The 26,930-nt window shown below is 46.0% G+C and overlaps 1 protein-coding gene across 1 annotated transcript in view; it reads left to right on the top strand.

Moving 5' to 3' along the window:
* Positions 1-2,224: 2,224 nt before the first annotated feature.
* The window catches only part of LOC122373344 (angiotensin-converting enzyme-like), a 49,424-nt gene continuing 24,718 nt past the window's right edge, over positions 2,225-26,930 (top strand). Inside the window, exons 1-2 of the mRNA XM_043351309.1 lie at positions 2,225-2,785; positions 11,152-11,340. Coding sequence (XP_043207244.1) covers positions 2,540-2,785; positions 11,152-11,340 — 435 coding nt within the window. The 5' untranslated portion in view covers positions 2,225-2,539. The remainder of the gene's footprint in view (positions 2,786-11,151; positions 11,341-26,930) is intronic.

The raw sequence follows: 26,930 nt of genomic DNA, 5'->3' as shown, positions 1-26,930 counted from the left end.
TTTTTAAATTATGTACTTCTTATTATTTACGGTATTCTGTTATTTACGGAGAACTTCTGGGGATGGATGGGGCGGATAGTCGCGCCCCTTTCGTCGGTGCACTGGCTCATGCTAATCAAATGATAGTTCTTAACGATAGTCCAAATGATTGTACTCGTCAGGGCAAATAAAAGTTTTACGTTTGATAAAAAGCCAATTTGATAGTTTTACCTGTTCATTTGATGCGTCCCGACCAGGGCTGCGGAGTCGGAGTCGGAGTTGGAGTCGGTCGCAGTCGACAGTTCTGTCCGGGGTCGGAGTCGGAGTTGGAGTCGCCAACGGAGTCGGAGTTAATGCTGCAGCCTCAACGTCATGCACTGCACCTGTTTGATTGACGATACTGCGCTCGAAATTAGACTTTGTCGGAAAGAGGCCATTTTTCTGTTTTGGACGAACGTTTTCAGCGAAACGGAAAGAAGCAGAAGACAGTGAATTCCCCAGAATCTACTTCTTAATTCTGCATGTTGTTTTTAATTCATATTTGCAACGCAAAGCTTTAAAACCTACAAGGGATCGTTTCAGGCAAGATAAAACATATCCATTATGAACTTCAATATCATTTTATGGATTTAGAACCGTCCGGAGTCGGAATCGGAGTTGGAGTCGTAGTCACCCTAACATCCATCGACTGTGCAGCCCTGGGCCCGACAAGGGAACGCGATACGAACAAAATCAATGTCGCGCCGATTTCAAGTCAAAAGTAATTGCGAAAAATTGCCCTCTGGAGGCTAAACCGATGACCGTAGCTCAAATCCCAGGACATACTCCGGAAAAAATCGTTAAAAGATCTATCGAATGCACTTTTCCACGGTGCTGTAGGTATTGCTATTCAATTTAGAGTTAGGCGCCAATTTGTCGAGAAGTGTCGAAATAGGCGAAATTTGACCTTTGATGACCTCTGGTAACATGACTTTTGTTCTGACGTAAAAAGGTCTGAAGTATTTTTCATTATTTTTGACGCTCCTTTGAAAACTGCTTGCCTTGTTTCGCTACGTGGCCCAGGAGCCCAGTTAGAAGGGGTGTAAATACCCCCCCCCCCCTGCAGCACTCACGGAAAATTCAAACCACCAGCACGGCGCGGACTAACTTCCGATGATAACAAATGCAAAATAAGTTGAAGCGGGTGCAGTTATCTAATTCTGATTTGTCCATTAGGGGAGAGTGGGGCAAAGCGGCCACCCGGGGCAAAGCGGCCACCCATCGTTTTAGCCCTTCATAGCTGGCGTCAGTTCCAATTTATGGTTTCCAATTATACTTCTCTTCACTTTCGTTCGAATGAGCCAGACCGGGGTTTCAGGCCCATCACCATTGTTCTGTGAAACACGGAAAAGCATTTCTTGCCAGGTTACCAACTATGTTTAAATTTTTTAAATGTTATGTTATTTCATAACCGTTTGGAATTTTTATAAGCATTCTTGTCCATGCATTGCATGGTTATCGTACATGTATTCTACCAATTTTAATATTTTTACCCCACTAATAGCTAAGCTGGAATCTTTTTGTCTCGGACGGTATGCGCGGGGCAAAGTGGCCGGGGCAAAGTGGCCACCCCCCAATTGGCCATAAGTTGTTTCCATCTGGATAAAAAACATTATTTTTATTCAAATGTGTCGTCATGCATTCATCTTGGCCACTTTTCAGTTGCATGAGTTACCAAATAATGCAATTAAATGTTTTTTCATGAAAATCCTTTCTTTGTTTACCTACAGGTGGGATGCTGACAAAGCAAACATCCATCCTCGCTTAAACCTTGTCACCATCAAATACCCTAGTCGTACATGAGGCAACTATTTTGTTTCTCATATCGGGACTTGAGAAGACGCCGGTGGCCCCTTTGCCCCAGGGTATGGGGCAAAGTGGCCAATATGCATAGGTTTAAAGTTTTGTCAATATCTTCCATATGTGAACGCCTTTGGAAATAAAACGCAGTTGAAATAAAAGGCAACTTAATAGGGATCACATTGGTATAGAAAGAATCTTTCCAAGTTTAAAGATCAAGCGTTGGCATCGTGAGAAGCGTTAGGGTGGCCGCTTTGCCCCACCCTCCCCTACCCATTACAAAACTGGACTGGAAAAGGCAATACCACCAATGCAGTACCGCCTCCAGTAACTGCTTTGAATCATCCACAGATGACGCTAGTGTGTTACCCGTAAGGCGGCACTGGTATCGCCGCTGGAGCCTTGACGCTGCACGGGCCAGGGATGGTCACGGAGGTAAATCCGGTGAGGTCCTGACTGGACCGGGCCGCACCTGGTTTCCAGTTGTCCGGTAGTCGGGCGGGGGGCAACACGCAACGGACCATCCAGCTCCAGTTGAGTCATAGTTGCACGACAGTTGAGTGACGGTCGTGGAGCGGTTGAGTGGACAGTCGCGCGGAGCCCGCCGAGACTGCAACTTCGGGAGGGTGAGGAGAGTGACAAGGGACGGTGATCTGATCCACCAGTGACGTCTGGTGTGAGGTCCGACCACTCTAACCCTCGGACTGCGAGTGGTGTCACCATGTCGGTGAGGCTGCTGGCGCCGGTGCTGGTCGTGCTGCTGGCCGCCGCCGTCCAGCCCGCGCCGCAGAAGGCCGAGCAACCGTCACCGTCTCCTCCGACTCCGCTGGGGCCGGATGAGCTGGTGCAGGCGCTGAAGGCGCAGCTGGCCGAACAGGAGTCTGAGAGGGCCAGACTGTGCAGGAAGGTGGTGCTGGCCGACTGGAGGGATGTCACCAACACCACCAAACGGTCCAGCATCAAACTGGTATGTGTCACCTGATATCGAGTTAGTGTGATCGTCAGATGCCGTATGATCGGCAGGTGTCGAGCATAATTTTGAGACGTTTTTCAGTTTCAGTTTTTTATTCAGTTTTTTTCACTACCTAGGTATACTATGATAATTTTGTCAAATTTTAAAACTGATAGAATGTTTAAATGAGTAAATAGCCTAATGAAATTAAACAAAGTATTCCAACTAATAAAGTGAATTAGGAGCTATAGAAAGCAACTACTGTTTTTACTTACTCTTTACGTAGCTGCATTTTGGCAAGTTTCGCACAAATTTACCAAGTCACGTAGCTCAGGTTGGTGAGTTAGGTGAGTGCCATACCTGGGTCTCTTAGGCCAAACGACCTTCATAATGCAACTGCCAGTGAGGAGAGCGGAGGAAAACATACTATCAAAGCACAGGGAAATAGCACGGCTGCAGTCGGATTTCACCTCATTTGCAGCACATCCGCTCGGGCAAACACTATCCGAGTTGTCCCATTGCTGGTGTTGAAGATCTGAATCAAACCCGTGTTTAATCGATATGAATCATATATTGGGCCGCGTCAGGAAAATATACCTCCTAAATTTTCCTGATTTGTTCTTTTTTTTTCTAGGAGGGTCATAAGGCTGGACTGCTAATTGATGTGAATGTAGATGGATCATGTGAAAGTTCGTATCACTCAGCTTAGGTAGGTATAAGGTAAATGAGTGTGAACTAACGACACAGAACACAGGACAGGGTTTCACCTGTACCTCGCTTATCGTCGAGCCAAGAGCAGCTCTGACATGGCCTCAAAAACCAAAATAACGAGTTGCATAAAGCAGTCAAATCATCAAAATTATCCCTCGCCCGTAAACGGCGATCTGCCACCTTCGCCCATGCAGGGGGGGGTTGGTGCGACCCCCCCTTGGCGTTTGAAAACGGAGCGTCGTAGAGCTTAGCGGAAAAGACCAACGGATTGCTCTCGCCGAGATCTCGCGATTGGTGGTATATTTTTTGGTCCTAGGTCAACATTTGACCTACTTTTGACCGGTCAAAGGTCAAATTTTCGGAAAAATAGACTTTTTCAAATTTTCCGCGGCGATTGCGGCAAAACGGTGGGAGATATCGACTTGAAACCTTCACTATCGTGTTCCTTGATCAATTTTCTATCGTTTGGTATGTATTTCGTTTCCCTAGCTCTAAAAATGACGCGTTGGGAGCGCCGGAAGTCGGCAAGGTCACAGTCGGCGACAGAAATTCGAAAAATCAAAATTTAAATTTTTGAAATCTGATTGTATTTTTGGATTTGGGATGTCCATTTGCTCCCTATAGAAGCTAATATTGCTGCATATTCCCATTGAGGTGACAAGAATTAGCAAAATAGTGGTTCGGGCGCTTTTCAAAAATAGTACCGGACGCTGTTCCTCTTGTGACGTCATAGCTCCGTGACCTGACCTGACCCGGTCAAGTTTCTTATACCATATGTAAGCCAATACTTGCCCCAACATGCATGGGAAGTTTCATCACGATCCATCAACCGATGTCCGTACCACCGGCAGGAAACCTCGGGCGTTGGCACTCAGTTTGTGAAAATCCGGCCGGAGGCTGTTCCCTTTGTGACGTCATAACTCCGTGACCTGACATGACCCGGTCAAATTTTTTTTTATCAAAAGATGCGCAAGGTTTGCCCCATAAGGTACCCAAAATTTGGCGGCGCTGCGCGCCGCCGTTTTTGCACTTTTTTCGAAAAACCTCAGGGGGGGGTTGCACCAACCCCCCCCTGGGCGAGGGTTATGTGATATATTGCTGCAGCTTTTGCGAAAGAAGGTTTGGTAATCATAGCTCAATTCCATACATCGCTTGGACAATTTTTGGAGTTTACATTTCCAGTTATACTATGGTTCGTTCGACGCGTATCAAAGTGACAAAAGCGATGCTCATGCAAACGATTTCGTAGAAGGATCTGAAAAGAACCGACGTACTTTCTTCATTATTTTTGACAGCCATTCTAAGACCGCTCACCAATTGTTGCGAAGTGATCGCGGAGCATATATTGATCTGTGCGTGCTGCATGCTGTCATCAAACTGGTCGTTTCAAAATTTGAAAAGAAACCAGTACCTATGTTGACTCATTCTTGTGCTTATCACTAGGATCCGCATTTTATGTAGAAGTAAATGCTCGGAAGTTTGATAAAGCGATGTTGATTTCAAGAAACAGGTAACTGTTGCTTCCTCAAATGGCCTCAACTTTTGATTTAGCGGCACATCCGCCGTCCTCGCCCTAGCAACAGCTAACACTCGCCAGGCCAGTTGGTGGATGCAACACCCTTAAAGTTGCTCAGCGTCATATAGCGCACATTTCATTGGTGGCGTCACATTTGAAGTTACCTATGTAAAATATGATTTTTTTTTTACGTCTTGTGACCGATTTTCCCCTTCCATTTTTTTTCGTTCAATATCTTGCCTTGCAATACATATTTTTCACTTCATGATTTGACTCGTGAGGAAGAACACAGTGGCGCTATAGTCAAGTTATATCTTTATTATTTGACAGAATATAATTAGCCGAGATGTTGTTTGACTCCGGTCTGCGACCCAAGTTAACCCCACCCTTGAGTAACTGCACACAAACAATGAATTGGCACGCTAGTTTTTTATGAACGTAGAGCAAAAGGGAACATTTCATTGGTTAGTTTCAGTTGGCAGGGTAAGACGATCAACGCCCCAATTTCACGCCTCCTAGTTGATGTACCATTTGTACCCTGAAGGCGAACATATACGCTCCGAACTTCAGGTACAAGTTGCAGTTAAATAAAACAGCCAATGATTATCACCATTCCATCGGCACTAAATTTTTCGCAAACGGACACATTAAGAGATTAACTTTGAGAGACTGAGGACCTATTTCTAACAAATTCCTTTCAGGAAGACAAGACTCATCAGAGGAATCCGTCTTTTTAATTTTTTGTCCTTGTAATGATTCGCTTGCAAACAATTGCTTTGCTTTCACGCAGGGCTAAGGACAGTGACCATCTAGCATGTTAGAGGCCTAGTTTAAGCCGGAAATGACAGATGCGCCATCGAATGCCGGGGCACGCAAAGGCGGCCACTTTTTTTAGGCGTCGGCGTCACTGCCTCGCAGAACATTTGTGTAGGACGCTCTACTGTGCGGTTGGACATTCCGTCAGCCAGTCCATTTTCCTGGTGGGTGTCGTCATCAGGACAAAGATGACGCAGTTGCTCCACTTTTGTCGGCGTATGGAGGAGGGGCCACCTCTGCAGCTCAGCGCTGATGCTGCTGATATAGCGTTATGAGTACGACACATGAGTAATGGTTCCGGGTTAGAAGACCTAACGCCTTTCGCTTATCAGTATCAAATTTGTGGCATTATTTCGTCCGTGTTCTTATGAATGTTGATTTTAGGTAGCATTGACCGTCGTATTTGTTTGTTTGAGTTGATTTTGTAAAATATTTTTTTTAGTTTATTGCACATTGACAATGCAAGCATGCGTACTGAGCATGGTAATAAAACCAACCAGCAGCTGAATACAATGGCTATGGCAGTAAGCACGGGCGCACCATTGCTGCGCCTGACGGCAGGTCTCCGTGACAATCGTGTGTCATCAGAGCAGTTCCATTACTGCCCCAGTGCTAGCCGAATTCCGTTAGTTGCCCGATTTTGTCTTCATAGTGAATGTTCCACCCAGCACTGTCCTTCGCTTGACCATGTTGTCTTTTCAGCATACTAATTAGTTGAAGGCTTACTGAGTATGAGCTCAGGGGACTACGTAAGCTGCGCTCTGTTGCCATGACAGTGATGTCTGATAGTGCCGCTGCGGTGCGGTGCGCAATGTGCATGTCCTCCTGCCATTATCCGTATGAGAGGTCTGCAGTAGTTACAACAAACGTAGGTCTGCAGGGCTGCCTGTCGACGATTGTTCGTTCGAGCTTACACAAGGGAGCAGCACGGGTCGCTGCGCAAGGGCCACGCAAACGGATGTCTGCCAGGGCCGACGGCTGGGCTGTCGATCGACTTGTTTTATTGTTTTGTTTCTTTTGTTTACACCCAATGGCGTGACTTTTGATTCAACTGAATATGGTAGTGTCAGTGTGGTACTTACCTACCAGATGAAGTTCCAAGCGCGAAGCGAATTTGGACGCGATTCACAAGCGAGAGGTGTGTCCCAGCCTCTACATCAAATGAAGGCATAGATACCTAATTACATACATAGGCATATATCATATGGAAATCTTAAAAGCTTGTTGAATAAGACGATTGCTGTAAAAAAGCTTTTAAAATGATGAAGTTTCTGGAAAATTTAACTATTTTGAGAGCCATTTTGCAGCCACGCTTACGCCGGATGTAAAACTCCGAACAGCTATCAGAAATTTTGTTTCGCCGACTTTCATAACTACATATTCATATATCAAGTACCTATAGATCTTTGGTTAGCTGTTTTCCTGTTCTTGTTTTAGACTGAATTATAGCAGCGTATGAATGCATGCATGTAACTAGACGTTTTATAATGCTCATAGATAGCTTATAAACCGTAACCAGATAGAATTATAACAATTTTTTGTGATTTGTGAGTCATGGTCTTTTGCTTGTTTGCCCTTAATTTGGTCATACGATTGCATGAATATGCGCATGCAAATAGAAGTTCGGTAGTTCGTGATACAGTTACCCGTCATAAAACACCATGTCGAGTTTCCTTCCTTCAGGCAATCTCGCGCCTCTGTTGTTGACCATGCACCGTCTATTGACGTCATGTATGTCGCAATATCCTGCTTCCTACAACCGTCTCTTTCTAACTAATGCATTCATAGATCGTAAATGTCTTTTGTCTGCTACAGGTATATGCCAAAATATGTTTTCCCCCTTGTAGCCAAGAAATCAAGTTAACAAACAGCCCATATTTCTGAAACTGACTTGTCTTCACATTCTTTTGAATTTTAAATGTGTCGTTTGCGTAAAATGTAAATTGCCCTGTTTCTAGCGTATTACTAGCACTTCGTGATTTTCAAACAGTTGTACGTTTTTGCCAGATAACCATCCTAATTCCTAAAAACACCCACTTTGTCCTGCATGAGGTAGAACGCCCGTTAGTGCCTGTTTGAATCTGATGAGGATTCCCTGCGGAAAACAGACCTACATATGTAGAGTAGACTGCCCTCTCACCTCCTGACAAGGTCATGTTGGTTGCATGGCCGCTCAATTTGCCATATCCTGGAACAGTCACTGCCCCGTCTCTACGAACTCCCGGCCAGCCTAAGTCCTGAATAAGCCACATGCTTAGTTTCATGAGTACAATGCGGGTAGTGCAGACGGAAGCAGAGGTGACTCATGGCTCGTCATGGCACGGTGCCTGGCTCAGCGTGACACCTCCGCCGGCCCCCGCGCCCCCTCACTACCCCCTCAGCCAAACAGTGGTAAATACCGGCGAGTTGCGAACATTTGATAACAGTGCTTCGGAGCGTGCCAACCGGTTTTACTCGCTCCATAAAAAGACCGGAATGAACTGCATGCATCAAACCGTGCCGATGGCCAATACGCGCCAGCCCCCGGCGTAGAAATGACGGCGTTTTCCCAAAAATGTACAGAGACGGGTGTGTTTCCCTCCATGTGCTCCGGCATGTGAAGGTTCTGCAGATGTTCTTTTGGTACGCACACAAGCGCTTGAAATTCTCGGACTGCAGCCTGTGGTGGGCCCTACTCCGTGTGATACCTGTTCCACCCACCCACAGTCCTCGGACCGACCAAGGATCGCCTATACCTATAAACCAGGAAAGAGTACTCCGTCGTGTAATGAGGCCAGGGTTTCCTTATCCGTTTGTCAATGCGTCATACTGATGACGACGTGATGGTCAATGGAATGACGAAGGTGAGGTTTGCGACCGGCAACGCAGTTTGCTGTGAATATCCGCCATTTTGATGACGGTTAGGACCGTCTGTTGCAATGTGTGGGAAAACAAAATGCATTTGCATTATGTGCAATGCGTTTCTTTTGGCACTTTTAATACTTTGTAGAGAAATATAGTGTAACGCTCATTGAAAATGTCAATGCGCAAATTGATTTCAAGCTAACGTATCAAAAGCCGTGCCAACACCTATTTACCGATCGGAAATCAACGATATTTCTTTAATTAGCGGACACAATGATAAAGTTCTAAGTTTGCGTAACCCTGTATAGTGAGACTAGCGTATCGAATATTTCTCGCGCTCCTGTCACATTCTCCATCTGTCAATTCCACTTTCCTGTGCAACCGTTACCATGCCACGCTCGGCCGGCTAGCCGAACGGCAGTGCTCGATAGTGCTCCAGTTTCAACGGGTCTCGGCTCCTGAGGGCCAAGTGGAGGCTATCGCCCCATCTGTGGGAGTTGACACACCTCGCAGCTCCATATTTATCCTCCTGCCACTGCCACTTCGGAACCGGGGCGGCGTGGGGCGGTCCGTGCACGCGCCGGCTCGGAAAAGGTTGCCGTAGGAGGGATCCGGGAAACGTTGAACGCTTGCTGCGGACTGTGCTCAGTTTAGCGAGCTGTTGTAAGACTGTTTAGTGTAGCTGTAGTGTAAATCAAATAAGCCTACATACAGACACGCGCTTACCTCACACACATGTGTGACTGAAAGTGGGTTGCTGCGTGTGGGCTAGACAATGAGGAAGAGCTTTGATGACATTCCCCCGCAATTAGTTAGCACTGAGACGGGTGTTGTTCCCCAAATGTTGCTCGAGTGATATGATTCGCTGGTTTGCAGTCATACCTAACACGCGATATTTCGTTCGCGCAGACGCGTGCAGTGTGCGTGGATCTACGGAAAAACGTTGGCAGTGATACTAGGTTTATAGGTCAGGGTCGCTGCTCATCTTTCTGTAGTTTAGGTTAGATTTGAACTTCTTTGTCAGTGGCATTCGCAGTAAAATAAAAGAAGATATCGGATTTGACGATCCACTTTGAAAGCAGTAAATTTGGCTCTCGAATTTCGAGCATATGCAATCTTGCACCAATAAGCATCAGGTCGGGTGAACGGGGAAAAGTGATGGTAATTTGGCATATTATTCGGAGAAAGAGTGCGAAATAACTATTAGCCCGCGCCCTGCTGGGGGGGTGTTTGAACACCCCCCTTATGGTTTTTCGCGAATATCTCAAAAACGGCGGCGCGGAGCGCCGCCGTTTTTGGTACACCTTATCATACATCAATTCTACACATGTTGTGAAAATTTCGGACCAAGGTCATTCAAGGTCAGGTCACCAGGTCACTTGAAGTGACCTCACCTCATAAAAAGTTTCAATGTCTGTCATAGCTACACCGAGTGACCGATCGCTTTGAAACTTTCAGCAATTGCTAAGAGCAACAGCATGTACAAAATGTATATCTCAGAATTTTGATATCTATGACCTAAGGTCAGGTCAATTTTGCGACCTCCCCATTATAAGTCAATGGGAGAAAATTGAAATGCGCCTCTTTTGGGCGAAAGACATTATAAACACTCCCAAACACCGAATTACAAGTGGTTTAGACACACTGAACATGAAAATGGTGTCCGTGACCCTTGTTTATGCCCTGAGGTCATCTTAGGTCACGAATGGTATCTAACAGTTTTTCGCAAATAACTTTTGATAGAGGCATGCTAGAGCGATGAAAACGCCTTAGATGTGTTCAGCTCGACGATACGGATCGACTGATATGCAGCATGACCCTTTCCGGTCAGGTCATGACCTTGACCTGAGGTCAAATTTTCAAGTTGACCTTTCAAGTTCAAGTTATAGTTCATTCGATGCGTCTTGACGAGAAGAACACGATGCCGGTAAAAGTAATCTCGTACAAGGCTTGGGTCAAAAGTTATTGCAGAAAAACTGTTTCCGAAAAAATCGGCTATTTTTGCAGTTTTTGCCCCCTGCAGGCAAAACGTTGACGTTAGGTCAAATCTGAGAGAATTACTCAGAAAGGGCGCTAATAGGGCTATCGAATGCGCTTTTCCGCGGCGCTGTAGCTCTATTGGTTCCCGAGTTATGCGTTGGCTTCTTGGAAATTTTCGATATTCGACCTGGAAATCGGCGAAATTTTGCATTCAATGACCTCTGGTGACCTGACCTTTGACCTGACCAAAAAATTGACCGAAGTGATTTCGTCATTATTTTTGACGCTCTTTCGAACGCCGCCTTCTGCGTATCGCTACGTGGCCCAGGAGCCGAGTTACAAGGGGGGGGGGGGGTGTTCAAACACCCCCCAGCAGGGCGTGGAAATCCAGGACCCCCAGCCGGGCGCGGGTTAGGTAACAAAACAACTAACAACACAATATCGGGTAATATCCTGGTCTCATCTGCGTTTTCCTACTGTGTGACGTTTTCAACAATGTCTACGTTCGTTTCAGAGGAGTGCCATCCGCGTCAAACAAAAGTTTGACTGGAAGAGCTGGCGTGACCTGGATGATGTTCTGGAGCTGAGCCAGGAGGCCAAGTTCCGCAACTGGCGCAACATCAGGGACAAGGATGTGCGTCGCCAGCTACAGCTTATCTCCAGAGTCGGTGCCGGCAAACTCGGAAAGCGAGGACGAAAAGATGTGAGTTGAGACTTGGGACACATGCGTGAGCTAGTTTATTAGCTGCGGTTGGTTTTATGGTAGGAAATGATGGGGATGGTATGTTGTGGTTTAGGCTGATAAGAAGGGCCTCAGCTACGCCAAGTCGTTGATAGCATTCCAGGATCCGAAGAAAGGTTACAACGCCTTGGCAGCTGGGGCATTCCACGATAGATCGACCAAAGCTGTGCACCCTCATATTTTATTTTTCGCTCAAAATTCGTCTAGGGGGTTGTTTTGGGCCGGAAAGCCAGCTGTGGCGATGATTTTTTTTTTCGACGAACGGTTAACGAGATATAGCCTCGGGCAATTTCTGGAGGTCACGCTTCAACCCTATGTTTGGCGGCTCATAACTCAAAAACTATTGACTTTTGTATAAGGATAACTTTATGTCTTCCAACTCAAAATCAACCAAGGAAACTTTTGGCTATCTCGGATTTTCGATTTTCGAAAATTTTGGTCACGTGACCTCTTGACCTATTTTTTGAAGAGTGACCTTGACACTTTCCCACCTGAAAGTTAAAATTTGGTCTGATGACGATTCAAGCCTTATCAATGGTCGTTCATATGCGACAATAAAAAACATGGCTATCGGCCTGCATTGACCTCAGGTCAGGTCATCTTTGTGACCTGCCCATTATAAGTCAATGGCAAAAGTACCGGCTAGGCCACTAAAACGCATCGGACTGGTACAGTTACTTCATAATCATACCATATTAGGTTATTATTGATCACTCTGGTGCAATTTTGCATCAGTGACCCGCGGAAAGGTCATCCGAGGTCACATTATGACTCACGACATTCATATGCCTTTTATGTCTATATCTTTTGATAGAATAGGTATAGGGATTTGGGAAACACATCAATTAGTTCACTTTGGCCAGGCGCATCATGCCATACGCAGCCTTATATGTTAAGGTCATTTCGTGACCTTGACCTAGGGTCAAATTTTGGTCAAATTTCATATTTGACCTTTCGAAATAAAAACTTATACAATTCGATCCGACTGGAAAAAGCAAACACGATGGCGCTATTTTATACATCTGACTTAATAAACATAATAAGATATTGGCGAAAAACGTTTTTATTCCGTGAAAAATGTTTATTTTCAGCCAGATTAAATAACAATATTTTGGCGTGGTAAAGGCATTCGAGGTGCATAGACACGTTGGCGTAAGTACTTGTACCTAAGCAATTCACGCTCATATGACTCGGTGTTGCGGTCATTTCTACAGGTACCAATCTAAAAAAAAAAAAATAGCATAGGTAGCTGATATGTGATGATCAGCAGTTTCGTACATTTGGCATGAATAATAATCACTCACATAAAACATTTTCCTATGTACACCCTAATCGGCACGCACGGCACACAGCAAACCGACAACATATTCACAACAACACAACACAACATTGGTCCGATCCAACAGTGCAACTTTCCAAGCTCGTCTACTTTGTATGTGCTTATCTAAGACACTTTGACTTCCTTGCCCTCCCGATCTTCTGAAAGCTCGTGGACGCGGACTGTGGTCAGGTCAACTGGACAGAATCTGTGGTACTGTCTCGTCCCCTTCACAGTTTTGGCCCTGGCGAAGCGAGCTTGTGAGTGATTTATGTGAGTGATTATTATTCATGCCAAATGTACGAAACTGCTGATCATCACATATCTACCTATGCTATTTTTTTAGATTGGTACCTGTAGAAATGACCGCAACACCGAGTCATATGAGCGTGAATTGCTTAGGTACAAGTACTTACGCCAACGTGTCTATGCACCTCGAATGCCTTTACCACGACAAAATATTGTTATTTAACCCGCGCCCTGGTGGGGTCTGTTTATAACGCGACCTGGTGGGGGGGGGGCTATTTTTTGCCCCCCCCCCTCGTATCTCCGAAACTACTGGACGGATCCGCAAAATTCAAACGGCGTTCGAAAGGCCTGTCAAATTTGTTGAAGGAAACCAAATTTCATTGACCTCGGGGTCACCGATGACGTCACAGGTCAGGTCAAAGATGAAATGTTTCACCGTTCACGGGTCATCTAGGGAATGCGCTATAACACCGAAGAAAACGCATTTTGTCGAGAATCAGCGATAGGGCGTCAGTTGCCTAGTACATATAGGCCCGGGCAGCGCTTGTCGAACAGCACTGCGGATCCGAAGGTTGGGACTTTAATTGTGAAAAAACCGCCCGCCCGCCGCAAAACGCAAACACCGCAAAACGCGCAAAACGCACGCCATAAACGCCAACGCAAACTTCGCAAAAAACAATCGCAAGCCCGCCGAAAACCGCAAAAAAAACGCAAAAAAAACGCCGCAAAAACGCGCGTCCGCCGCAAAACGCAAACAACGCAAAAAACGCTAATACCGCCGCCGCAAAAAACGCCCGCATCGCCCGCCACAAACCGCGAAACGCCGCAAAAAACGCCCGCATCGCCCGCCACCAACCGCGAAACGCCGCAAAAAACGACCGCCCGCCGCAAACCGGAACACCGCAAATAACGGCCGGCCGCCGGCAACCGCAAAACTCCGCAAAAAACGGCCGCCCGTCGCAAATAGCAAAACGCCGCAAAAAAGGCCGCCCGCCACAAACAGCCGCAAAAAACGGCCGCCCGCCTCAAACCGCAACACCGCAAAAAAACGGCCGCCCGCCGCAAACCGCTAAACGCCGCAAAAAAACGGCCGCCCGCCGCAAACCGCCGCAAAAAAAACGGCCGCCCGCCGCTAAACGCAAACATTGCAAAACACCCGCGTCGCCCGCCCGCCCGCCGCCAAACACAAACACCGCAAAAAACGCAAATACCGCCGCAAAAAACGCCCCTTCATCGCACGCCCGCCCGCCGACAACCGCAAAACGCCACAAAAAACGGCCGCCCGCCGCGAAACGCAAACACCACAAAAAAAACGCTAAACGGCCGACCGCCGGCAAACGCAAACACCGAAAAACGCAAACACCGCCGCAAAAAAACGCATGCCGTCCACAAAACGAAAACACTGACGCATTAAGACAAATATGGCGCTTTGCGGCAAGTGTGGTGCATTCATATTTGCCTTTTAAGCAGCCATCCCTTAATCAAAGCGCATCCTGATCGTCCCATGTTCGATAAAGTTAGCACATTCTGTGATTTGCGGCAAAATGGCGCTTTGAGACAAACGTGGCGCACTGCGACAAACGTGGCGCATTCGTTCCTGTCGCTTAACAATTCATCCAACCACCAAAGTCTGGCCCAATCGGACTTAAACTGACAAAGTTATGTTCATTTGAATATTTCACTATAAAATATCTCCGCAACGGAGGTGCCCAAATTTGCACGTTTGCCACGTGACCGCCGGTGGTGTAAGCAGGACTTGTCCCCTCACTGATTGCAGCATTTCAGCGTTCCTGGCTTGTGCTGTTTTCGTGCTATAAGGCCACAAATCGGCAAACACACGATAATCTGGGAGGTACGCGACTCAAACACGTGGCCACGTGGCACGTGCCGGACCTCGGATAGCTTCACCGTTAACGCCACGTGATGACCCATCGACGTGGCCATCAGCATGTAAAAGAGGACCCCGGCCGGTGTCACCGTCTCTGAACAGTGGACGGCTTAACTCGAAAAACGGGAAAATTTAGGGAAATTTCACCTTTCGAATATATAATTTCCCCAGAATTTTAAATTTTTCATTTTACAAAAAATCCGAGATAGCAGTTTTTTAGCCCCTTTCATTCTGTGCCTAAACCCGTTTTAAGATCGACCCTATCATAAAAACTGACGGTCTGACGGATATTTCCCCCATTCCTTGCATTTCACAATGCTAGTATATTTAAGCACCAAAATTGACCCCGTGCCACGGCACGTGCAATAGCACGTGCGACACGTGATCACTAGTGCGACAAGCTGGACTCATCTGCTCACCGGCTGCACTGATTTGGTGTCGCTAGTTGAAGTCGTTTCCACGCCATAGGACCCCCAGTTGGCCAATGTCGGATTTTCCCGGAGGTTACCCCATCAAACACGTTTGCACGTGGCACGTGCTTTTCAATCGCCCCATATCTGACCCATATCATGTGGTAGCCGACACCCCGGGGCACAACATATTGGAACATTTTCAAAATCTAACGTGGAAATTTTTGGCAAAATCGATTTGAAAATAATTTTTCGAAATTGCCATAGGCTCAACATGGGGTAACTGTCCGTCACGATTACCCGAAATTGTACCCTATGATTTTTAAATAATAAACACCAAAAGGTGAGGTGTCAGCCCGAGAGCCGACCCTAAAAATGTGGGCAAATATTACTGAACAGATTTTCCGTAAATCGCATTTTTAATTTTTCCCCATGTTAACCCTATGGGAAAATGCACGTGCCGATTACCCCAAAACGTGTCAATTATATTTCTTGTAACTTGCCCAGCAGGTAGCTCCCCCACACGGGTCCAAACGGTGAAAATGGCAAGAAAATCTAACGAGCCGTTTCGGCGGCGATCAAAATGACCAAAATCGCGGCAGAAACGCTAAACACCCCCCTAGAGAGGTAGCTCAGGTTGGGATTTTCAATAGAAAATCACAATTCTACCAGCATCTGCGATGCTGGGCTCCGCATCGCGGGACCGCAGGTTGTTTGAGCAAGCACCTCTGTGTCGCCGCAAAAACGCCCGCCGCCAAACGAGAGGATTAGCCTTGCACGTGCAGACCAGAATGGGTGTGCTACGAACTGACATGCACTGCACTCTACGTGCTTTTTTTACTAAATTCCTCAAAAACGGCACGACGTGCAACAACGTTCTATACCAAACGAGAGGATGGGCCTCGCACGTGCAGACCGGAGTGGGTGTGCTACGAACTGACGTGCACGGCACTCTACTAACCGGTCTCTAGCGGTGTGCCAAATTTGAGTGCAATCGGCCCGGCCGTTTTCGAGATCTTCTAGCGGCACCCTGCACGTGCACACGTGCAAGCTGGGTCCCAATTGACTTGTGCACGGCACTCTATTCGCCGGTCTCTAGCGGTGTACCGAATTTAATCTGAATCGGCCCAGCCGTTTCCAAGATCTTGAAGCGACCCCTACACGTGCGCACGTGCAGCTGTACCCCAACCGTGGCACATGAAAATACATACTAACTGACTTGTGCACGGCACCCTACTTACCAGTCTCTAGCGGTATGCCAAATTTGAGTACAGTCGGCCCAGCCGTTCCTGAGATCTGGAAGCGTCACCCTGCACGTGCGCACGTGCAACCTGGGGCCCAGCTGACCTGTGCAAGGCACCCTATTGCGCGGTCTCTAGCGGTGTGCCAAATCTGAGCACAATCGGCCCGGCCGTTCTCGAGATCTGGAAGCGTCACCCTGCACGTGCGCACGTGCAGTTGCACCCCAACCGTAGCACATGGAAACGCATGGCCCGGTGTGTGCCTATATCCTAGTCAAGTTTCAGCGCCATCAGCCCAGCACTTACCGTGACATTGTCATTACAACAAAAGTTACACCTCTCCGTTTTACACGTGTCACGTGCAGTAGGGGTCACCTGCATGCATCGAGCATAGTAACATACTTGTAGGAAGGGTATGAGCTACCCCACACAAAAAACCGCAAGTGTATCGGTCCAGTGGTTGCGGAGATAGGTCGTACAAAAACGTCCCCACGGCGGCCGGCCGCTAATATTTATCATTAAATTCGTGTCGCATCCTTCTATGGGAGGTATCCCCGTCACCTGTTCGTATACTGTCTGAGCAAAGGCCATAGGTCTGAGCTCAAATCTCGGTAATGTCGTGCTTTTTTACTAAATTTCTCAAAAACGGCACAACGTGCAATAATGTTCTATATATCATTGGAAAGAGCATCAAAAGTTGTATAACCTGTCAACTTTTCACATAAATATATCTTATCTGTAAAAAGTTATTAAGCACCAAAGACGCTCCCATTGACTTTGCATGTTAAAAATTTTCTTTTTTTAACGAGCTTAAAAAGACCAAACGAATTCTGAGAGCTTAACGAAGCATAACAACATGTTCTATGGTCGTTTCTCAACAGGTCCTGACAGTTTAAACAAAATCGTATCATATAGTTTTGTACAATGAACAAATGAAAATGTCTCTGCAAAAACGCCCATTGACTTAACATGGGGAGCAAAAAAACTTCAACTTCAAACTCGTGGAACTCAAGTTAACGAATTCTGACGGGTATATGACGCACACGGGCGTGTACCTGAATGTGTGGGCCATACAATGGTGGGCAGCAAACCATACCTTGATCCGCGATTTTTTCCGCTATTCGCGATCGCGCAAAAAGTGTCCAAAACCCCGTTGACTTAACATGGGGAAAATGGAATCGCACGTGCCACGTGCCACGAGGTTTTAAGCGAGTAGCGACCGGTGCCATCAGGTAGATCGCCTGCGGGAGCCCATACACTGAAATTTTTACGGAAATTGAGCGATTCGTCTAGGCCCCCGTCAAGTTGCCCCAATCTCAGGCCAACTTTGCAAACATAGCCCGGAGAAGGACCGCTCCGGTTGTTTTTCAATAGAAAAACACAATTCTAACGAATAGTGTTTGTCTTTTCAAACAACCTGCGGTTAATCGCGGGACCGCAGGTTGTTTGAGCAAGCACCTCTGTACCGCCCGCCGCAAAACGCAAAACCGCAAAACTCGCAAAATGCACGCTCAAAACGCAACGCAAAAGCCGCAAAAAAAATCGCCCGCAGGCACAAAACCGCAGAAAAAAAAAACGCAAAAAAAGCCGCAAAAACGCCCGTCCGCCGCAAAACGCAAACACCGCAAACAACGCAAATACCACCGCCACAAAAAATCGACCGCCGCCAAAGGCAAAACGCCGCGAAACGCGGCCGCCCGCCTAAAACCGCAACACCGCCAATAACGCCCGGCCGCCGGCGACCGCAAAATCCCGCAAAAAACGGCCGCCCGCCGCAAACTACAAAACGCCGCAAAAACGGCCGCCCGCCGCAAACCACCGCTAAAACGGCCGCCCGCCGCCAAACGCAAACACCGGAAAACACCCGCATCGCCCGCCCGCCCTGCGCCAAACACAAAAAAAACGCAAAAAACGCAAACACCGCCGCAAAAAAAACGCTCGCAACGCACGCCCGCCCGCCGCCAACCGCAAAACGCCGCAAAAAACGGCCGCCCGCCGCCAAACAAAAACACCGCAAAAAACGCAAAAACGGCCGCCCGCCGCCAAACGCAAACACCGAAAAAACGCAAACACCGCCGCAAAAACGCCCGCTGTAGGCAAAACGCAAACACTGGTTCACTAAGACAAATATGGCGCCCTGCGGCAAATGTGGTGCATTCATATCTACCGTTTAAGCAGCCATCCCTTAATTACAGCGCATCCTAATCGTCCAATTTTCGACAAAATAACGCACATTCTGCACTTTGTGGCCAAAATGGCGCTTTGAGACAAACGTGGCGCACTGCAACAAACGTGCCGCATTCGTTCATGTCGCTTAACAATTCATCAACCCACCAAATTCTAGTCCAATCGGACTTAAACTGACAAAGTTATGTACATTTGAATATTTCACTATAAAATATATCCGCAACGGAGGTGCCCAAATTTGCACGTGTGCCACGTGATCGCCGGTGGTGTAAGCAGGACTTGTCTCCTCACTAATTGTACCATTTCAGTATTCCTGGCTTGTGCTGTTTTCGTGCTATAAGGCCACAAATCGGCAAATATACGATAATCTGGGAGGTACGCGACTCAAACACGTGGCCACGTGGCACGTGCCCGACCTCTGATAGTTTCACCGTTCACGCCACGTGATGACCCATCGACGTGGCCATCAGCATGTAAAAAATGACCCCGGCCGGTGTCACCGTCTCTGAACAGTGGACGGCTAAACTCGAAAAACGGGAAAATTTAGGGAAATTTCACCTTTCGAATATATAATTTCCCCAGAATTTTAATTTTTTCATTTTACAAAAAATCCGAGATAGCAGTTTTTTAGCTTCCTTCATTCTGTGCCTAAACCCGTTTTCAGATCGACCCTATCATAAAAACTGACGGCCTGACGGCTATTTCCCCCACTCCTTGCATTTCACAATGCTAGTATATTTAAGCACCAAAATTGACCCCGTGCCACGGCACGTGCAATAGCACGTGCGACACGTGACCACCAGTGCGACAAGCTGGATTCATCTGCTCACCGGCTGCACTGATTTGGTGTCGCTAGTTGAAGTCGTTTCCACGCCATAGGACCCCCAGTTGGCCAATGTCGGATTTTCCCGGAGGTTACCCCATCGAACACGTTTGCACGTGGCGCGTGCTTTTCAATCGCCCCATATCTGACCCATACCATGTGGTAGCCGACACCCTGGGGCACAACATATTGGAACATTTTCAAAATCTAACGTGGAAATTTTTGACAAAATCGATTTGAAAATAATTTTTCGAAATCACCATAGGCTCAACATGGGGTAACTGTTTGTGACGATTACCCGAAATTTTGTCAATAGGGTTGGGACCTATCTGCATGCTCTCTATGTTTTGGTAAAATAAAAAAGCTCAGAATTTTTAATGATTTAATTTAAAATCACTTTGTTAAAAAAAATGCCTAGTTAGTTCAGAAATTAATTATTTGTGGCTGAAAACGACTTGCTTCTGATTGGTCGGACTAATCATGACGTCACATGTAGGTATATAACTGTCTGTATATTTGGCGCAGTTGAGACATACATTTTCTATGTATTTTCCTATGGTAAATCGGAGTGATTGGTCGTGTTTTCAGTGTCTCTTTATTTTGCGCTGGTATTGCGTGGCTAAGAAGTTTTATCAAGAATGGCATATACTAAAATGTTCCTTTAATAATGGAGCTTCAATGTCTGTGAGTTTTATTGGCAAGCGAAAACTGATTTCGCTGTTATTTTATCTGGAAATTACTCATTTTTTAGGTCAATATTCAAAATATTTTACGGGAACAAGTTGGCACTTTACTTGATTTTTGCACTCAAATCGCGTGCGATTCAACTGTATTGGAACTTGCAAAGAAGCTTGGTGATTAATTAACTGTGTTGTTATGGCACTGTTTGCAAAGCATGGATAATGAAACTCTGCCAAAGACTTAGCTACATAGCAATGCCTCAAGTAATACGCAGGAGGGACAGAGTTCAGAGTCCGATCGAGAAGAATCGGTGCAAATGCTACGAAGACCAGGCAGCTCTGATACAATAGCTAGTCGTCTCACTACTCTCACTCCATTAGACCAGCTGATTCCTGACAGCACCGACTCGGATGCAAAGATGGAGCTCATCTTCCAAGCCAGAAACCAGTTCTTTGATGGAAGATGTGATGCTGCCTCTGTCTCTGCTTTGTTGGCCACTTTGGACGGGGCGGAGCTCCGCTCCTTGCGTGAGCGGTTATTCGCCTGTCATCCAGAAATAGTTCCTTCGTTTGCTGGCCGTTCCCTGATTAGGTGCAATACGGGGAGCTGTAATCAGGGAAGTAACTTTCCATATGAAAGGGGTGCAGGTGCACCCCCGTCCCAAGGCCATCTATATGTTGCGGGCCAAGTGCGAAGGCTAGTCCATTCGCGAATGGCCTAGTCCAAGTGCGATAACGCACTTGGACTAGGCCGTTCGCGAATGGACTAGTCCATGTGCGTTAATGCAGTTGGCCTAGGCCGTTTGCGAATGGACGGGCGTTTATGCTCCCAGTCCAAGTGCGAAGTCAGGCCAAGTGCGAAATATCCTGCAAAGTGACGTCAACTTGGCAAGTCAACTTGGCATGTGCAAAGTCCCGTGTGAAATGTCCTAATAATAATAATAATAATAATAATAATAATAATAATAATAATAATAATAATAATAATAATAATAATAATAATAATAATAATAATAATAATAATAATAATAATAATAATAATAATAATAATAATAATAATAATAATAGTAATAATAATAATAATAATAATAATAATAATAATAATAATAATAATAATAATAATAATAATAATAATAATAATAATAATAATAATAATAATAATAATAATAATAATAATAATAATAATAATAATAATAATAATAATAATAATAATAATAATAATAATAATAATAATAATAGTAATAATAATAATTATAATAATAATAATAATAATAATAATAATAATAATAATAATAATAATAATAATAACTGATCGGATCAGTGAAATAAAGGATTAGTGCGATTACAGCCTGCTTTCGTAATTCCCGATACTTTTTTATTCTCAGCCGATAAAACGGAGGCATTCGAACCCTAATCCACTTAAAAACATGGGTTCCGTGAGTACGGGTCGGAATTACAACCCTAATCCTCCCGTAATCCGCTATGTCTCAAAGTGCCCATGGAAACCGGGTCAGTGTCACCCTTACTACATCGTGAAAGTTTCATATCGATTGCTCAACAGCTGTAGCTTTGGTGCAAGTGCAAACTTTTTCGGAGGTGACGTCACTTAACCTGGCTTGGTGACCTGACCTTAGGTCATCTGGTGTCAGCATTTTCACACAATGTGCGCAGAATATGTGAGAAAAGGTATACAAAATTTGGCTTTGCTGCGCGCCGCCGTTTTCTCGTGATCTGTGAAAAACCACAGGGGGGTTGAAAGCAACCCCCCTGCAGTGCGCGTATTGTTAAATGCAATGCAACACAACAGTTTTTCGAACACTCACCGCACCGCACTCACCACACACAAGCCGCACCGTCCCGGTACACCACACCAGAGCAGAATGAATCGAGCGCCACAAACTCGACCAAGGTCAGGTCGGGTCATCAGCGGGGAGCCCGGAGCACGGTACTAATGGTCTCCGCACACCACGCGACTCTCCGCTGTTCGAAGGTCACGGGGATATTTGACCTCCCCAGATGCAGATCGGTGGCCGAAGCCTGGCCAGCGGCAAAACGTTGCTATAATTTCCGCGTTGTGCAGGGTTCAGCGGAAAGTCGCAACCCGAATGGACCAGGTGTGTGGAGACCTTAACCCAGAGTTGCGCCAGCTCGCAGATCTGCTCCGGAGAACAAACTTAACATATAGACGCAGTGGCGTCGCCACGGATTTTCGACTAGGGGATCTGGTCGGACGGTCAGTCAAAGTAATCCCCACCAAATACTGAAAACTCCTCGGATTTAGACAATTTTATTTTGAGAATGCACCAAAATCATTTTTAAAATATTTTGTTTTATTCTTGATCGATTTTCGTGGCCAAAAGTGTGTGTGTGTGTGGGGGGGGAGGGGGGGGGGGGGCGTCGGACCGGCATATTTTCAAGAATGTGTGTGTGTGTAGAGGGGGGGTCCGGACCCCTCCGACCCCCCCGTCGGCGACGCCCCTGTATCGACCAGCGGTCCCCCATTCATTCGGAATCGTACCCCAATCCTAGGATCTATGCTTCCGGCGGCTAAGTGCAACGCCACAAACCCGTCCGTTCGCAAACGGCCTAGGCCATTCGCGAATGGCCGGCCATTCGCAAACGGACTAGTCCGTTTGCAAACGGACCGCCATTCGCAAACGGCCTAGTCCATTCGCGAATGGACTAGTCCGTTCGCAAACGGACTAGCCTTCGCACTTGGCCCGTAACATATATACCCCGTCCCCCATCCACTAGAAGTGTACCCCCATAGGCTAAGCGGCGCCCCACACGCCGCCCCACACGATTAGCTCTAGAGCAGATGGCGAGGGTGATTTCTCGGCTACATTCCATCTCGGCGTCGTGATGCTTGTGGGCTTGGAAAGCGTCCAGTCGTATGTAGGGTAGTGTAGGGGTAGGGTTGAGTTCAATAAGGTCCTTACATTTGAAAGGTTTGAACAACCCGCAATCAGCACAACATACCACAAGTTAAATAAAAAACTACCAAACTCCGCCCAACTAATATTAATAAACATTACAGCCAAACTAATGGCCTAAATAAAAATATATCTCAAATCCTAACAGTTATCGCGGGTGATGGCGCCATGAGTTGCTATTATCCAAAACAGATGCAAATAAACATGTTTGTATGTCCTATGTATGTTTGTTTTAAAAACGTTGCAGCGGCGCTGGGAACTGCAGTCTTAGATCTGGGTATGTTTGGCATCTGCAACTCTTCATATAGGTACACATTAACCCTATTTCGGACGGGGAGACCTTTCAGGATTTTCTTGTACAATTGCCAAACGCCGCGAGACATTCAGCTCATATTTGGTGACTTTTCCTAAATGCTCATTGCGCACATCTCAGCAAAAAAAAAAAAAAAATGCCGGGTCAGGTCAGGTCAGGTAACCAGAGCGGGTTTGTTGACCCCACCTCAGAAAAGTTTGCAAACACGTCAGAGCTTGAGTTTTTCACGAAGTTATTTCCTCTCATCAAGTCTTCAAAACAGTACCTGCAGTATGTGTCGTTTGTATATCTCAGAATTTTTGATCTGTGTCCTGAGGTTAGGTCAGAGTCGTGACCTTTACATTGCAAGCCTATGGAAAAGTATTGAAATGCGACCTGCACCTCGAGTAAACGAGTCAAAACCACCCAATTCTTTAAGAATTATGACAAATTATCTTATCTGTAATGATCCAGGTGCCATTTACTGACAGGGACATCGGAGAGGGTTATCTGAGCCGAGATCATGTGAGGTGATATCTACCATACATCAATGCTCACAATACTTACAATATAGACAATGCTTTTGCTTACAACACTTACAATACTTACGATGAGACCAGCAAGCACTCTGCCGTTACAGTTCTAACTTCTGTTTCGAAAAACGACGTTACACACATTCGCTGCCAGCATAACATGTATTGTTTGACAGTAACAAAATACAATTGACATCTGAACCCTAAACGGACCGCCATCCACTCAAATTGTATAACCCTGACCGGTCAGGGGGCGAATGGAGGTCATTTCCTGGGCATTACACTCAGCCCTTGCACAAAATATCTCACCTCACAGTGATCATTACAACAATAGCACCGACTTGATAGTGGATTTCAAAGTACTTGCATCAGCTCTTCCTGCTATTGCAGACGATCATCTCCTCAGGGTAATGTTGTTCGGGACATGAACGAAGATCGTTTTCGGAGTTTCATAAGTGCTACTGCAACAGCCTGGCACAAAACAGGACTTGTACACTCTTCTCTGCACTTTGCCCTTTAGTATATCACAAAAGAATTGTTTAGAATCCATCTTACGCTTCTTTCACAGTCTCCCTTGCCACCGTAGGACGTAGATAGATTGCTGTTGCTGGTAAGTTAAGGCACGGTAGATAGAAATTACCTCGGTTCTCAACGCCTTAAGTTATTTTCATAAAAAAAGAACAAATAAATGATCAATAAGATGACAGGAATGTAAACATTTTAATCGTAAAGTAGTCCAAATATTGGAATGAGCTTTTGCTTTTCAGCATCCTCCGATTCATCATCTTTATCATTTGAAAATTCGAGGTACATAAAATGTTTATCACGCGCTCATGTTAAGTGGGAATATAGTACACGGCAGACACATCAATTTTTGACACTGAACATTTCATCCGTAAATGTTTTAACATAATTTAAAGTTAAAAACAGCGCGAATGGCAGAGTGAAGCAAACAACATCTTTCACCCATTGATATAACACGTAATCTGTGGTGCGCCAGATGCGCCATTATTTGTCAACCGCAGAAGGTGACATGTGACGTAACAGCATCAAGAGCATCTTTTTTCTAGAACTTTTCAAAACAAGTTTCCTATCTTTCTTCCCCCATTTCTCTCAGCTTATTGATTTTATGAGGCAATGGTATGCACCATAAATTCTGTGAAAATAGTTTGATCATTTTCATGCATTCTTAAAAAATCGAGTTCCCAACCCCATTATATTTTAAGTAATTACCACCGTCAGTTGGGGTGCCAGCCCGAGATCCGACCCTAAAAATATCAGCAAATATAATTGACGAAATTTTTCGCAAATCGCATTTTAATTTTTTCCCATGTTAACCCTATGGGAAAATGCACGTGCCGATTACCCCAAAACGGGTCATTATATTTCATAACGAAGCATAACAACATGTTCTATGGTAGTTTCTCAACAGGTCCTGAAAGTTTAAACAAAATCGTATCATATAATTTTGTGCAATGAACGAATGAAAATGTCTCTGCAAAAACGTCCATTGACTTAGCATGGGGAGCAAAAAAAGTTCAACTTCAAACTCGTGCAACTCAAGTTAACGAATTCTGACGGGTATACGGCGCCCACGGGCGTGTACCTGAACGTGTCGGTCATAAAATGGTGTGCAGCAAACCATACCTTGATCGGCGATTTTTTCCGCTATTCGCGATCGCGCAAAAAGTGTCCAAAACCCCGTTGACTTACTATGGGAAAAATGGAATTGCACGTGCCACGCGCAAAAGATTTCTGAGCGAGTAGCGACCGATGCCATCAGGTAGATCGCCTCCGGCAGCCCATACCCTGAACTTTTTACGGAAATTGAGCGATTCGTTTAGGCCCCACCCAAGTTGCCCCAATCTCAGGCCAAGTATGCAAACCATAGCCCGGAGAAGGACCGCTCCGGTTGTTTTTCAATAGAAAAACACAATTCTAACGAATAGTGTTTGTCAATGAAGAAACAACCTGCGGTTAAACACTGACGCATTAAGACAAATATGGCGCCTTGCGGCAAGTGTGGTGTATTCATATCTGCCGTTTAGGCAGCCATCCCTCAATCAAAGCGCATCCTAATCGTCCCATGTTCGATAAAGTTACGCACATTCTGTGATTTGCGGCAAAAATGGCGCTTTGAGACAAACGTGGCGCACTGCGACAAACGTGGCGCATTCGTTCCTGTCACTTAACAATTTTATCCACCCACCAAAGTCTAGCCCAATTGGACTTAAACTGACAAAGTTATGTTCATTTGAATATTTCACAATAAAATATCTCCGCAACGGAGGTGCCCAAATCTGCACTTGTGCCACGTGACCGCCGGTGGTGTAAGCAGGACTTGTCCCCTCACTGATTGCACCATTTCAGTGTTCCTGGCTTGTGCTGTTTTCGTGCTATAAGGCCACAAATCGGCAAATATACGATAATCTGGGAGGTACGCGACTCAAACACGTGGCCACGTGGCACGTGCCGGACCTCTGATAGTTTCACCGTTCACGCCACGTGATGACCCATCGACGTGGCCATCAGCATGTAAAAGATGACCCCGGCCGGTGTCACCGTCTCTGAACAGTGGACGGCTAAACTCGAAAAACGGGAAAATTTAGGGAAATTTCACCTTCCGAATATATAATTTCCCCAGAATTTTAGTTTTTTCATTTTACAAAAAATCCGAGATAGCAGTTTTGTAGCCCCTTTCATTCTGTGCCTAAACCCATTTTCAGATCGACCCTATCATAAAAACTGACGGCCTGACGGCTATTTCCCCCACTCCTTGCATTTCACAATGCTAGTATGTTTAAGCACCAAAATTGACCCCGTGCCACGGCACGTGCAATAGCACGTGCGACACGTGACCACTAGTGCGACAAGCTGGACTCATCTGCTCACCGGCTGCACTGATTTGGTGTCGCTAGTTGAAGTCGTTTCCACGCCATAGGACCCCGAGTAGGCCAATGTCGGATTTTCCCGGAGGTTACCCCATCAAACACGTTT

Source organism: Amphibalanus amphitrite, unplaced genomic scaffold, assembly GCF_019059575.1.
Source record: "Amphibalanus amphitrite isolate SeventyFive unplaced genomic scaffold, NRLGWU_Aamphi_draft 001481F_arrow, whole genome shotgun sequence".
Lineage (NCBI taxonomy): Eukaryota > Metazoa > Arthropoda > Thecostraca > Balanomorpha > Balanidae > Amphibalanus > Amphibalanus amphitrite.
This window is presented reverse-complemented; position numbering and strand designations above follow the sequence as displayed.